The sequence below is a fragment of the Pundamilia nyererei genome, unplaced genomic scaffold, assembly GCF_000239375.1.
Source record: "Pundamilia nyererei isolate P.nyererei 1_Seehausen unplaced genomic scaffold, PunNye1.0 scaffold00238, whole genome shotgun sequence".
Classification (NCBI taxonomy): domain Eukaryota; kingdom Metazoa; phylum Chordata; class Actinopteri; order Cichliformes; family Cichlidae; genus Pundamilia; species Pundamilia nyererei.
Window position 1 is genome coordinate 562,491 of NW_005187639.1, and position 13,575 is coordinate 576,065.

The 13,575-nt window shown below is 52.0% G+C and overlaps 2 protein-coding genes across 5 annotated transcripts in view; both read left to right on the forward strand.

Moving 5' to 3' along the window:
• Window positions 1-4,207, forward strand: part of ak8 (adenylate kinase 8) — an 8,762-nt gene extending 4,555 nt beyond the window's left edge. For both annotated transcript variants that reach the window (XM_005749171.2, XM_005749172.1), the window contains exons 7-15: window positions 1,171-1,252; window positions 1,336-1,407; window positions 1,478-1,678; window positions 2,364-2,486; window positions 2,825-2,914; window positions 3,205-3,346; window positions 3,443-3,523; window positions 3,691-3,820; window positions 4,040-4,207. In XM_005749171.2, the coding sequence (XP_005749228.1) occupies window positions 1,171-1,252; window positions 1,336-1,407; window positions 1,478-1,678; window positions 2,364-2,486; window positions 2,825-2,914; window positions 3,205-3,346; window positions 3,443-3,523; window positions 3,691-3,820; window positions 4,040-4,129 (1,011 nt within the window). In that variant the 3' untranslated portion in view covers window positions 4,130-4,207. The remainder of the gene's footprint in view (window positions 1-1,170; window positions 1,253-1,335; window positions 1,408-1,477; window positions 1,679-2,363; window positions 2,487-2,824; window positions 2,915-3,204; window positions 3,347-3,442; window positions 3,524-3,690; window positions 3,821-4,039) is intronic.
• Window positions 4,208-5,356: 1,149 nt separating this feature from the next.
• The window catches only part of ddx31 (DEAD (Asp-Glu-Ala-Asp) box polypeptide 31), a 9,240-nt gene continuing 1,021 nt past the window's right edge, over window positions 5,357-13,575 (forward strand). Inside the window, exons 1-19 of one of the 3 annotated variants that reach the window (XM_005749174.2) lie at window positions 5,357-5,685; window positions 5,789-5,917; window positions 6,487-6,620; window positions 6,741-6,816; window positions 6,903-6,946; window positions 7,060-7,130; window positions 7,524-7,633; window positions 7,718-7,759; window positions 8,187-8,251; window positions 8,433-8,552; window positions 8,642-8,748; window positions 8,831-9,048; window positions 9,144-9,296; window positions 9,374-9,433; window positions 10,404-10,454; window positions 11,105-11,244; window positions 11,323-11,407; window positions 12,772-12,883; window positions 12,965-13,196. In XM_005749174.2, coding sequence (XP_005749231.1) covers window positions 5,813-5,917; window positions 6,487-6,620; window positions 6,741-6,816; window positions 6,903-6,946; window positions 7,060-7,130; window positions 7,524-7,633; window positions 7,718-7,759; window positions 8,187-8,251; window positions 8,433-8,552; window positions 8,642-8,748; window positions 8,831-9,048; window positions 9,144-9,296; window positions 9,374-9,433; window positions 10,404-10,454; window positions 11,105-11,244; window positions 11,323-11,407; window positions 12,772-12,883; window positions 12,965-13,196 — 1,925 coding nt within the window. In that variant the 5' untranslated portion in view covers window positions 5,357-5,685; window positions 5,789-5,812. The remainder of the gene's footprint in view (window positions 5,686-5,788; window positions 5,918-6,486; window positions 6,621-6,740; window positions 6,817-6,902; window positions 6,947-7,059; window positions 7,131-7,523; window positions 7,634-7,717; window positions 7,760-8,186; window positions 8,252-8,432; window positions 8,553-8,641; window positions 8,749-8,830; window positions 9,049-9,143; window positions 9,297-9,373; window positions 9,434-10,403; window positions 10,455-11,104; window positions 11,245-11,322; window positions 11,408-12,771; window positions 12,884-12,964; window positions 13,197-13,575) is intronic. The other 2 variants (XM_005749173.1, XM_005749175.1) reach the window with 2 other exon arrangements.

The window sequence follows — 13,575 nt, forward strand, 5'->3', positions numbered from 1 at the left end:
ATACAAAATGCAGAAAGATATTTTAAAAACAGTTTTGTTGATTAAAAAACACTATATCGGATTCATATCGGTATCGGCAGATATCCAAATTTATGATATCGGTATCGGTATCGGACATAAAAAAGTGGTATCGTGCCATCTCTAGAAAGAACCATGTGTTGTGATTGGTTCAGGACATACCTGCCTGCCCTCGGCTACCCTCAGCCACCGCCACAGGTCGGCTGATCTTTATTACTCTGCTTTCACTTGGTTTCGACAGGTACGCCAATACTGAACTGCTCTGCTGCAACATTAGCGAGCAAAGCTTTAACAACGTTTTGTGTCAAAACTTCAGAGAAGCAGAACAAACAGAAGCTGTTTACACCTCAGACTGTAAACGAAAGATGGACACGGCTCGTCACATCTCAGCTTCTCATGTGAGACTCACTCCTGCGAAGATCTCACTGAGACAGCTCCACCCGTCAGAGAGAGTGTGTGTGTGTGTGTGTCATTAGCAGCTTCTTTGATTTGCTAATAGCTGTTTTTGGCTGCAGGCTAAACTCGTCACACACACACCAGGGACCGTCTGTGTGTGTGTTTGTGTGATGTTTCTGTCGGTGTGTGTGTTGAGGATGACTGACAGGTCCCGTCAGGACGCCGCCTGCTGCTGTCACATTAAATTGTGCAACTTTGCGTCCGGCAGGAGCGTGGATGTGCAGGTGAAGATGAACGTTAGTACACACTTCCAAGAGCTTCCAACAGAACCGGGACAGAACAGAGAGCAGGCACCTGTCAGTCTAACAGGCCACACCCCTAACAGTGCACCCTTTAGCAGCCCCTCCCTGAGCCCAGTTCTGCTGGAGGTTTCTGCCTGTTTCCTTCCTGCTTGTTCATATGGAGGGGTCTGATTGGTGGGTTTCTCTGTGAAGCTCTGTGTCAATAAAGCTGAACTGAATCAGAGACACGTGCAGAAGCTCAGAGTTGGAGCTCTGACGGAGGCTTCTGAAGATACTCTTCAGACAGACTGAACGCATCACCTGCTCATGAGCATGGGATCATGCTGACCTCTGGACCAGCACACACACACACACACACACACACACACACACACACAGCCTGACGTCTGTGCGTGTGTGTGTGTGTGTGTGTGTGTGTGTGTGTGTGTGTGTGTGTGTGTGTGTGTTACTGCAGGGCTGGGTGTTGGAGGGAATCCCTCAGACTCGCCTGCAGGCTCTGAGTCTGCAGCAGGGCGGAGTCATCCCCGAGCACGTTGGTAAGTAACAGGAAGTGAGATCACGCTTTGTGCCCTGCGCGGCTGCTTCCTGTGTGACATCACGCTGTGGTATGTGTCATCAGTGATGCTCGAGGCGGCGGATGACGTGCTGATGGAGAGAAGTTGCGGACGGCTGGTCGACGCAATCACTGGGGGTGAGCCCACGCCCATAATCAAACATCAGTGAATATGTTCTTTCCTTGTGACATCACTTCCTGTCTGCAGACATCTACCATCGGACTTTCATCCTGCCAGATGATGACATTATCACTCAGCGTCTGGAGAAGGGGAGGAGTCTGACAGACCAACAGAGACTTGCTAAGCCTCACCGTTACTGCTGTGAGGTCACGGGTCTGAGATCAGCCTATCAGCACGTGCTCAAGGTCATCGACAGCGACCAACCACACGCTGACATCTACCAGCAAGGTACAGACTCTCTCACACACACACAGATGCTGATTGGTCAGTGAGGAGTGTTTGCATCATCGGTGTGAACGATGCTCTCCTGTGGTTGAGTCCAGGTTCAGGCTCCTCCCTCTCAGACCTGCGGTGTGCCACAGTTTTGGTTCTGCTCGTCTTCAGCACGTTTTGAGCAGCTTTGCTATGCAGATGATATTCAGGTGTTTTTTGCTCTAAGCCTCGAGACGTGTGTCCAGATCCTGCAGAGGTGCTTGGACTCTATTAAAAGTTGGATGTCTGACAGTTTTTCTCCATCTTAATGAAGAAGAAGCTGGAGGCCCTGTTCGTGCCCCTGACGGAGGCTCTTGGTCCCCTTGCTCCGTTTACTAAATCCTCTGTCAGGAACTCTGAGGGGACCTGGACTCTATGATGATTGAACTACATCCTGCAGGTCCCAGAGGTCATGTGATCAGGGCCTGCTGGCTGGAGCCTCGGACACATCTAAGCACTTGGCGCTTGGCCTTATGAACTTTATGAACGGTGCTGCAGGAATGAAACTGTTCTTTAATGATGCCTCAGTGAAACAGTCACAGAGCAGGCAGCTCCAGCATCTTGTCCTCAGGTGTGCTCTGTACACCTGAGCTCGTTCTTTCTGTGATCTACCTGCTGATTCAGGTAAAGCATTAACTGGTGTGTGTGTGTTTTCTCTTAGTGCTGGCTTTTGTCCGGACTCGTCAGCGCTCCAGAACTCCCAGAATCCTCCTGCTGGGACCACCGGGGTCTGGAAGGAGCCGTCAAGCCCAGCTGCTGTCAGAGAAGTACGGGATGGTGGACGGTACGCAGCCAGGATGGGGTCACAGTTGAGGGACACCAGCTCAGGCTCACTGTGCATCCAATAGGAAGCTCCGGGCGACTAGCTGCTAAATACAAACCTGCCACAGTCTCTTTGTAACATGTAAAGATATGACAGAGACCTTAAAGGGTCAGAGGTCACACTGATGAAAAGCATGTCCTGTCAGGTCACATATAGGTCAGAGTGAAATCTGAGGTTTCGCTCAGGTGGAGGAAGTAATGAGAATGGCCAAAGGTCACATGACGAAGACTGTTTTCACTTTTTACTGTGTGTGTGTGTGTGTGTGTGTGTGTGTGTGTGTGTGTGTGTGTGTGTGTCAGTGAGCTGTGGTCGTTTGCTGAGGTCTGTAGCTGCAGCTGGTTCCAGTCGAGGAGCAGAGGTCCAGGCGTACCTGGATGACAGACGTCCAGGTGAGCACACACTCATGTCTGCCTGCGGCTGCGATGTTCTCTATCAAACCTTCCAGAAAGTGCCGCTCGTCTCGCGTCAGTCCACACAAGGTTTCCCACAAGTGTGTGGGACCATCCAGAGGGTTTTTGGACATGTTTATGGTGTGACTAATGTGCAAAAAAGAAATCAGGGAGGGGGCAGAGACAGTACGAGCTGACGTAAGCCTCCGACCGTCACTGCCGAGGCGCGGCCGGCTGTGACCGTGTGCGCTAGCGTCCAGAGGGCAACACTAACCCCGCTGTCGCTGCAGTTTCAGACTCGCTGCTGCTGCAGGTCCTGGAGGAGCGGCTGAACCGACCCGACTGCACCCGCGGGGGCTGGATCCTGCACGGCTTCCCCTGCGACCTGCAGCAGGCCCGGAGCCTGCAGGAGAGCCACCAGCAGCCCAACAGGTACAGGCTCACTGTACTCACGGAGCCGTTCTCCAGAAAACTCTGAAATCCTTTTAACCTGCTCGCATTCTCGTCTCGTCCTCCTCTTACTGTCAGGGTTTTCTTCCTGGAGCTGACCGATGACGTTTGCCTGGAGAGACTCAGTCTGAGAGCCACAGACCCGGTCAGCGGTCAGAGGTCAGGAACTCAGATTTACCTGTGACGGGAAAATTCCCACTGCAGGGAGAACACGTCTGCATCATGCTGTCGGCCCTGTGATGTAATACACACACAGTGCTGATGGTGCAGTGGTGGTATTGACCGTGTGTGTGTGTGTGTGTGTGTGTGTGTGTGTGTGTGTGCAGCTTCCATCCTGTGACTCGGCCAGCTCCGAGCTCTGAGGTTCAGCACAGACTAAAGACCCGACCTGAGGACAGCATGGAGTCTGTAACACAGAGACTGAAACAGTACAGGCTCCACAGCGCCGCCCTGCAGGTACACACACACAGGAGAGAGATGGAGGCAAAACATTAGGAACAACAACAAAGACTAAAAGGCCAAAAACAAAGCTGTGATTTAAACCCATGGATCATAAGATCAGAACAAGCAGCAAAGATGAGCTGTAACCCGCAGGTGAAAATCTAACTGTGTGTGTGTGTGTGTGTGTGTGTGTGTGTGTGTGTGTGTGTGTGTGTGTGTGTGTGTGTGTGTCAGTCTGTCTATCCTGAGGCCATTCACATCAATGCTGATCAGGACCCTCACTCTGTGTTTGAGGCCGTGGCGAGCAGGCTGACCTCTGAGTGACCTCTGACTCACCTGGACTCACCTGAACAAGCTGAGGTCACATGATTGTCTGTAAAAATAAAGCATGTGCTGCTCCTCCCTGTGTTTGTTATGCTTCTCTTCAGGCAGAGCTCCCACCTGACCTGCTCTCACTGACTCCGCCCACTCGCCCGTGTGTTTTGTTTTCCAGTAAAAGTCTGAAGCACATTTCACTAAAATCACAGAAACAAATAAAGACGGAAGTTTCGGGGAAACCTGAGCACGACTGTGACACACACACACACACACACACACACACACACACACTGAGCACCTGTGGGTGTCCGAGTCAGCTGATCTCACAGATCAACAACAGTTTCACTCAGCTGCACTGAGCATGCTCAGTACTACGAGCATCAGTACATTGTAGTACAAGTAATAGTTTGACTACTATGCAGTAGCATCAGTAGTGTATCAGTACTCTGATGGCGGTGTGTGTCGGCGGCCTCGGCGTGACTGACAGCCATTGACGTCTCTGTCAGCTCGCTGCCGTCTCCTCCCGTGTGAGAGCAGTAATCACAGTTTAGGACGCCTTCATGTTAAAATATCTCCGTTTACCTCTGAAGTCGAGATTGAAACCTCACTCAGACGCTCGCCGCCGTTTCAAAGCGGTGATTTGGGTAAATGACTATAATTAATCCTCCGCCGCGGCGGTTTGAGGCCCCGCGGGGCCGGGCGTGCTGTTTGATTGACAGCTCTATTTTTAAGCCTTCCTGCTGACAACAGGACGTGGAGCAGGAGGGAACGGGGACGTTTGATGGATGATGGACAGTTTGTCCTCATTTCCTCTTCCTCCTGCCATGAAGTCCACCTGACGGCACTGATTGGAGGAAAGTTTCTCCTTGAGAATCTGGACCAGGTTCTGGAGCTGAGCGGGGAAGTTATTGAAACCATTCAGACGGCAGAGCCACGAGGATGCTGCGAGCGGTGGACATGGAGTAGTGTTGCTGGAGGAGGCCGGAGCTGCACTCCCTGCAGGCTCACCTGCAGGCTCACCTGCAGTGTGACTTGGAGGCTCAAACCACACCTGCTGCACCGCCCGCCCGACCCTCCAGTGTTCTTGCTGACAGCAGGATGTTCCTCCCTCTGATTGACTCCCTGAAATAGTTTAAGGATATAAATGTTCATAATAACATCCAAAGTATGTCAGTGTTTTTTACACGCAGGCAGTCTCCCTTATTACTAGAGTGTGTATCCGGAATGAGATGACGCTACTGCGCATGTCCACGCAATCAGCTGCTGAGCGGAGAAGGCGGGGTTTGTGACGTAGCAGGAAGCATTAATCACGCGTGTCTGTACGTGTGGAGAGTTTCACAGTGAGTATTTATTTGTCTCGTTTTCCTCTTTTTAATTTTTTTCTTTTAATCTGAAAGGTCTTCGCAGACCGGAAGTTTCTGTTAGCATCAGGTCAACGGTAGCAGCCGCGCGGGGCGACACGTGTGTGCGCGCGCTCTCGTGTCGAACTTTAAACACGCCGCTCTGTGGTGGGTTAAGCGCCTCGTGGGCCTAACTCACAGCTGTTTTACACGTGACTGAAGGTAAACTGCTGCGCAGCTGAACCAATAAGAGAAGCTCTTCTTCAAACTGTTTGTGAATGGAGTTTGGTGTGAGAGTGACTCACAGCTCTGTGTTTACCTGTAGTTTGTGGACACACGCACACCTCTGATGATGTCATCTTCCGATGAACAGTTGTGTCGGAACAGCTCCAGCGACATGACGTCATCACCGCCATCCCGCAAACGGAAACGTCAGAAGGCTCAGCAGCCATGGGTGAGCTCTCTCTCTGTCTCTCTCTCAGTGCGTTCATTTGATGTTTCTGTGACTTTGAGGTGCCGCAGAAAGCAGAGAAGAGGAGGAGCTCCTTCATGCAGGTGGCAGCAAAGGAGGAGGAGCCTGCAGGTGCAGATCCAGGTTTCCTCTGTTAGCCGGCTCAGTAAATCCAAACCGCTGTCTCTGTTAAGCCCTTCAGCTTTCAGCCTGTTCACTCTTCTTCTGTATGAAAAGCATCAGCAGAGCTCCGCCCACTGTTATCAGAGGAACAGCTGATTCGGTGGTTAGTGACTGATTCATGTGTGCAACATTGTCTCACCGAGAGGCAGCAACACAATCAGAACGTGGATTTTAAACACAAACTCTGAACCAGGTGATGTGCTCAGAAGCCGTTACCATGGTGATCTAACAGGGGAAGCTGCCTTCATGTCATCATAGCTTGCTAACCTGCTAACCTCACTTCTTAGTTACAGCTTTCGCCCATGGCAACTGCAGAGAGCCACAGAATAAAGGCTGCAGTTCCCTTCATGACCACAGGGGTCACCATATGAACTGTCTTTATTTTTTAGGCTCCACCCAGTGACGGGACAGACGGGACCCCAAAGAAGAAGAAGAAGAAGGATGGAGCGAAGGAAACGGGACGTGGCGGCATCAAGACCTCCTCACTGTTCAAACATAACCCTGACATCCCAGACATCCACAGGTGCAGCTCCGCCTCAGATTGGCTCATTGAACCAGCTTCTCGGCTGGTTCTGATTGGCTCAGACTGCAGAACGTTCCGGAGTGATCAGTAATCAATAATTTGGAGTCTTCTTTCCTTCAGACCAGCCATCGCTCAGCTGAAGGAGAAGATTTTTACCTCCGACTCGTTTTCAGACCTCGACCTGCACCCTCACTTGGTAACACACACACACTTTCGTCTGTCTCACGTTCAGCATCGCTGCTCCATTGTCAGCTGCTCTGATTGGCTGTTTCTGTCTTCTAGGTGGCCACTCTGAACAAAGTCATGAATATTTCTACACTCACCAGGTTGGTTTTTACACACACACACCTGACTGTGACCTGATCAACGTATAAACTCTACAAAGGGACATTGCAATGTTGTTGTTTTGTTTTGTTTGTTTTTTAAAATACTTACGCAGTGTACAGAAGCAGACGATCCCAGCTCTCCTGGCGGGACGCGATGCTGTGGTCCGCTCTCAGACAGGATCAGGTGAGTCACCTGTCGTACCTGATACAGCAGGTCTCTGTGGGTCGATCAGTCACACTGAGGTGTTCTCAGGTGAGAGGGTCTCCTTCTGGGTGGACATAAAACACGTCACCTGACTCAGGAGGTGTCCAGGTGACCTCCTGAGTCAGGTGAGTCAGGGCTTGTTAATGTGTGTGTCTGCGGGCCTTTTGTGGGTGTTTATCGTATGTGCATATCGATGCAGCCCAGTTTAGTTCCTGCAGCGTCGTGTTGTTTTTGAAGGTCACATGTTCAAACATGAACGTACAGGATCAGAACTACTCTCTGTAACGAGGAAGAAGGTTTGTATTAGATTGCACTGTGAGGAAAGTCATTTAGCAACATGTCCTAATGAAAGCCACCCAAACGTGTCTGCAGGTAAAACTCTGTCCTACGCCGTCCCGCTGGTCCAGAGTCTTCAGTCGATTCAGCCGAAGGTCAGCAGGTCAGATGGTCCTCTGGCTCTCATCATCGTCCCCACCAGAGAGGTTCGGTCAGATTAGCACGTTTCACTGTAGTGTCATCCGTGACTTCCTGTTCACACGCTGAAGGTTGGCTCTTCTGTTTGTCAGCTCGCCCAGCAGACCTTCCAGACCTTCCAGAAGCTTCTGAAGGTAACACAGTATTCACAGCTGTTGTTTCATATTGTACTCTATGGTTAAAGTCCCTAAAGCAGATGGAGGCGCTCATTCTAAACGAGTTGTTACCTCTGTCACATGGACACGCTCCGGTCCCACCACAGACACGACAAACCCACCAAACACAGTCAAACGTTAGAATGCGGCACAACATCAGAGACCAAAGTAATGAAGGAAGTGTGCAGCGTAGCTTGCCACCCTGCAACGGCCGACATGTGGACGAGCCAAGCAAAGTGTGCTTAGCGCTGCAGTCGATGTTTGCACAGCGGTGGGTTTCCTGACGTCCACACGGGAGCAGGAATGACAGCCGGACGCCTCGGGAAGTGCTCGCGTCACTGCGTGGGGTCAGCCAGTGACGAGAGCTTTGCATGAGTCGCTCTCAGGTGTGTCTCTCTCTTTGCAGCCGTTTACCTGGATCGTCCCGGGTGTCCTGATGGGAGGAGAGAAGAGGAAAGCGGAGAAGGCCAGGTGTGATCACAAAGCACGTTCGTTCGTCAGCTCTGGAAAAAGAGCAAAGCTGTGTGGCGCTCAGCAGAGCTCAGATCCAGGCTTTTAGAGATGTGAAGCTTTCGGGGCTGCTGGAGTCTGTTCTCAGCTGCTCTGTGGCGTCTGAAGCGATGCTGTCGTAACAATATTATTCTGTCTTCAGGATCCGTAAAGGAATCAACATCCTGGTTTCGACTCCTGGACGTCTGGTGGACCATATCAAAAACACCCTGAGCATCGCCTTCAGCGCCGTCCGCTGGCTGGTCCTGGACGAGGCCGATCGGTAACTCTTAGGCGTAGTTGACTCCGATTCCCTTTGATCGACGCCCTCCTGCAGCGTGGACTTAATTTTATGTCCATGTGTGCGTTCAGGACGTTGGACCTCGGCTTTGAGAAGGACCTGACGGTCATATTAAACAGCCTGAACTCTGCGGGACCAGCCCGACAGAACGTGCTGCTCTCTGCGACGCTCACAAATGGCAAGTCCACCGCTGTGCTGCCCCTCCTGTAGTTCCTCCGTCGGCCCGTAGAGGGCAGTATAACAGCCTCTGTGTGTTTCAGGTGTGACGCGGTTAGCAGACGTGTGTTTAAACGACCCGGTCAGCATCCATGTGTCTGGCGCTCCCTGCTCCACCACCTCCGCTGTAACATGTGACCCCGAAGGAGCCAGCCAATCAGAGAGCTTTGCTGTGCCTGAGGCTCTGAAGCAGTTTGTGGTGGTGGTTCCCAGTAAGGTCAGACTGGTCTGCCTGGCTGCTTTCATACTGGACAAATGCAAGGTGAACAGTCCGGAAGTGGTCATAACGATAAGTACAAGGCAGGAAGGAAAAAAGGAAAGCTAAAATCTGATGGGTCCTCGATGTTTTCCTTTCAGTTTTCTCAGAACGACAAACTCATCGTCTTCATCTCGAGCTGCGAGGCCGTCGAGTTCCTTCACTCTCTCTTCACCGCTGTGCTCTCCAGGCCCTCAGCCAATCACAAACCTCCGCTGAGGTTCCTGCGTCTCCATGGCAACATGAAGCAGGAGGTAATGCTGCCGTTTTGCCGCCGTTTCTGCTGCTGTCCGCCTCTCAGTGTTAAATGCGTGTTTGTTTTCCCCACCAGGACCGCACGGAGGCCTTCCAGCAGTTTTCGGCGTCACAGTCGGGAGTGCTGCTCTGTACGGTCGGTATCCTTTAACCTGCAGTGTGCGCTGTGACCACCAGGGGGCAGACTGTATTTTAAACGCAACACATGACTGTACATATATGTAATACGTATGTAAGTCGTGTCCAAATTCCAGGGCTGCATCCTCCTGAGGACCCGGCCTTCACGGTCTACGTGGGCCGGGTCCTCAGAGGGTCGGGCAGGCCGGAAGTAAACGGCTGTGAAATGGGACGGTCCAGCCTTCAGATCTGCGTCACCGCTGTCTCGTGGAGTTTAATAAACTCGGCCGTCTGCTCCTTGCTGTCTAAAATATAACAGGACACTGGAGGAAACTCTCGACCATCTCACACTTCTGCTTAATCAGTCGTGTGAAAACCAAGGAGGTACCCACCCGATTAATAAAGTTTTATCTAATCTAATAACTTTAATCTCAGCCAAACCGATTTACTCAGGAACAAACAAAACACTGAAAAAAGCCCAACAATAACATTTTTAGGTTGTATAAGTGACTCATATATCACGTTTAACCCGAGTAGCGAAGGTCCACGGTGATCTGAACATGATGTGCCGGGAGTTGTGCCGTTCTCGGCCGCATCAGTGACCCTCGAGCTCCCGGCGAGCTGTCGAGCTGGTGGGTAGCAGACGTCTCCGAAAACGTCGAAGCACTTTTGCAAATATGCGATATCTTGATAAACCGAGCAGATATTTGATGTTTACACAGCTACTTTCTCGCCTGAAAATATGTTAAACGTTTATTTTGTGACCCAGAAAGATTAATAAGAGTAACATTAAAACTTAGTAGCGGCCGCCATTGTTGGACACACCCGACCCATCCTTCAAATTCGGGGAAAAAGGAGGACGCATTTGTCGGCTGCATTCAGAGGAGTCTACGAATTTGGACGGCCTTCGGCGCGTCGCTGTGACAGGAGGAAGCAGCCCATGAATTTGGACACGACCGTAAACTTCCTTTGTGTGCTCTTTGTTTCAGGACGTGGCAGCCAGGGGCTTGGACCTGCCCCAGGTCACCTGGATTATTCAGGTGACTTTATGTTATCGAATGAATCAGAAGGATGCAGCGAGTGATTTATTTTGTCTGAAAAGGATGGCATGAGTGAGAGTCACGACTGGAAGAGTTATGGTTGGGTAGCAGGGCTTGTGATTCCAGATGATGAGCCTTTATTAATAATTTGTGATGATGGGTTTGTGGATGTAGCCAATCTGGTGGCAGCTCTGCAGTGAGGTCATGTGTGGGGCGGATACCTGTCGTTTGAATCCTTTGTCAGCAGAAGACGGGGTCTGTAAACAAGTACGCTAACCCAGGTTTCCTGGTCTGTACGAGTCTGATGATGAGTCATTGGCTTATATAAGCACTGCAGTTCCTGTAATGTCCACTAGGGGCTTTATGCAGAAATAATTTTGAAGTAATTGCTCAGAGGTGTCGCAAAGATGGCCGCCGAGTGTTTGCTCAGTAGAGCTTAGAGCGTAAAGCTGGTCAGCTCAGTAGAGACGGTGTCGTCTCCATAGAGACGAGCTGTCTGTCGAGAAGCTGCTTCTGCTGCTGAGCGGCGACACAGCGGAGGGGAGGAGGAAGCGTGCAGAATAAACGGGCTCAGATCGTAAGCAGCTACATAATGTATCTAGCCAATCAGCGAGCAGGACATGACTGATAACCTTTTTGGTTTTTCCCAGTACACTCCTCCCACCGCAGCGGCCGAGTACGTTCACCGCGTCGGACGTACAGCTCGGATTGGAGCGCGAGGAAGCAGCCTCCTCTTCCTCACCCCCGCTGAGACCGCCTTCATCACTGAGCTGGCCAATCACAACATCAGGTTTGCTGACGTGCAGTGTCATGCTGGGTGGCACTTGTGCTGGTTTTAACCATGTGGGTGGGGCTTACTGTGTTTCAGCCTATCAGAGATGAAGCTGCAGGACATCCTGTCCAGTCTGATGTTCGATGATGTCTACAAGGGGCGGGGCAAGTACCATAGCAAGGTAGGTCACTTCCGAAAACTTCTGTCAGGTGGCTGCGGGTGAGGCTGGTGATCAGATGTGATTGGCTGAGACACTAAATGTTTTTTGGGTTTTTTTTATTTCTGCCATTTTTTTATCTTGAGCAATTCAAGCTCCGCCTCCTAGTAAACTCTGGTAACTTGTAATAGCTGAATAGCACCAGCAGGCGGCGCCTCCTTTGACGTTTTTAAATGTAGGCTTCCATCATGGACTCCATCAGCTCTGATGCTGTTAGCGCGCTGCAGGGCATGCTGAGTGACGCAGCGGCTACGATCTCCACCTGTGACCTGCTTCAGAAGCTGGTCGCCCATAACAACCAGTCCGAGCCGATACCAGCCCATTCCAGCCGGTATCGGCTTAGCGACTGGTGCCGTAGCTTTGTGAGGCGAGCGTGAGCAGGAGGTCACCGCTTGTGCTTAAAGAACAAGGTGTGTTTAGCGGCGAGCAGATCGTGCCCTGATGACGAGGAGGCGCCAGCCTGCTCGTTAGTCTCCAGACACAGGAAGCGTGTCGTGTCTGCCTGGAGCCCGCCTGCGGGGGCGGCCGGGCCATCCCCCTGTGTGTGTCGCTGTGTTTTTAATGAGGCTCTTGTAGTATTTTTAAAAAGCTTTAAGACTCTGAGAGAGTGAGACCCCGGCCCAGACCGCCTGCTGTGCGCCGCTTTAAAGTCGCTCCTGTCAGCCAGTCAAAAGCGCCGTGGTGACGGCGTGTGTGAAGCAGGTTCAGCCTCTGATGTTTCCGCTTCCATGACGCGTGACCTGCCACGACCTGATGCTCGTGTCGTCACGCTGTAGCTGTCAGAACAGATTTCAGCTCCTCTCTCTCCACGTCGACCTTTATTTAAACATCTGTTGAGCAGACATCAGGTGGTACGTGGGCGCGTCTCGCACGCTGCCGTGGGGACGATGTTCGTGCTGATGCGGGAGCAGAGCTGCTGAATCAAACACAGTCTGAAAATTCTGGATTCTTCCCTGTCGGAGTAAACAGGAATAAATCAGTGTGGGGCGTGAGCGCTCGCATGTTCGACCCGCAGCAGCTAAAAATAATCATTTGTGTTTGCACAGCTCACACGTGCTCAGCAGCGCTGTGACGAGCAGGTTTGCACCTTACAGTAGCCCCTCCCACGACCCCAGTCTGAAGTCCTCACCTTTAACATGGGTCAGAGCAATGAGTGACATCACAGACCACGCAGCCCAGCGGGGGGCGCTGCACCACGCTGGTCACATGTAGTGCTTTACTAAACCGTTCCAGCGCTGAGGCGAGGGAGCTCGAGGCGCAGACGGCAGATTTCCGGAGCACGGCTGAGTCTGACGTGTTGTTTTTTTTTTTCTTCTTCTTCCTGTCAGAGTTCGTCCAAAGCTCTGGAGCAGGAAGTCCGCGAGCGAGCGACCGTCCTTCAGACTGAGTTTGAGAACTTTGTCCACGCGGACGCTCGGTCGCTACAGGCTGCCAAGAAAGGTAACGACGCCGAGAACGTGACGAGAGTGAGGAGAACGTGCTGCTGTTTTATTGGCTGACCTGTCACTGTGATGTCAACAGCACTGCAGTCCTTCCTGCGAGCGTACACCACCTACCCTGCTCACCTCAAACACATCTTCCACATCCGCTCGCTCCACCTGGGCCACGCCGCCAAGAGCTTTGGGCTCAGAGACGCTCCGCAGGGTCTGACTGCCGCCGCCGGTCCCGGGGCCTCCGGGAGCCACAGGAAGAACCAGAACCAGGCCCGGAAGCAGACCGGGAGTCCGGCCAAGAAGCTGACTGGAAAGAAGAGGTGAGTGAGGACTGTGCAGCCGAGGGTTCTAACCTTAATTTAAACACACACAGAGTCGGGATGGACCCGCTGCACACCTGGACCAGCAGGTGTGACTGTTTGAAGTGATGCAGTCACCAGCTGAGCGCACGCTCACCTCCACCACTCCATCGCTGAAGCAAGCGTTTGCTCAACGCCTTCTAGACGAGAACACAGACACACAGCGTGTCAGGATGTCAAAGGGCGTATCAGCCCAGAAGCTGTGAGGCCGTTTGTCAGCACACGGCCCCGACGCGCTTCGTGTAAGCGAAGGAAGCACGAACGCCTTCAAACACAAAGATGGAGACAGTAAAAGCGCTCAGGCGAGGCCTCGACGCAGCACGGTGTGTGTGTGCGCGCG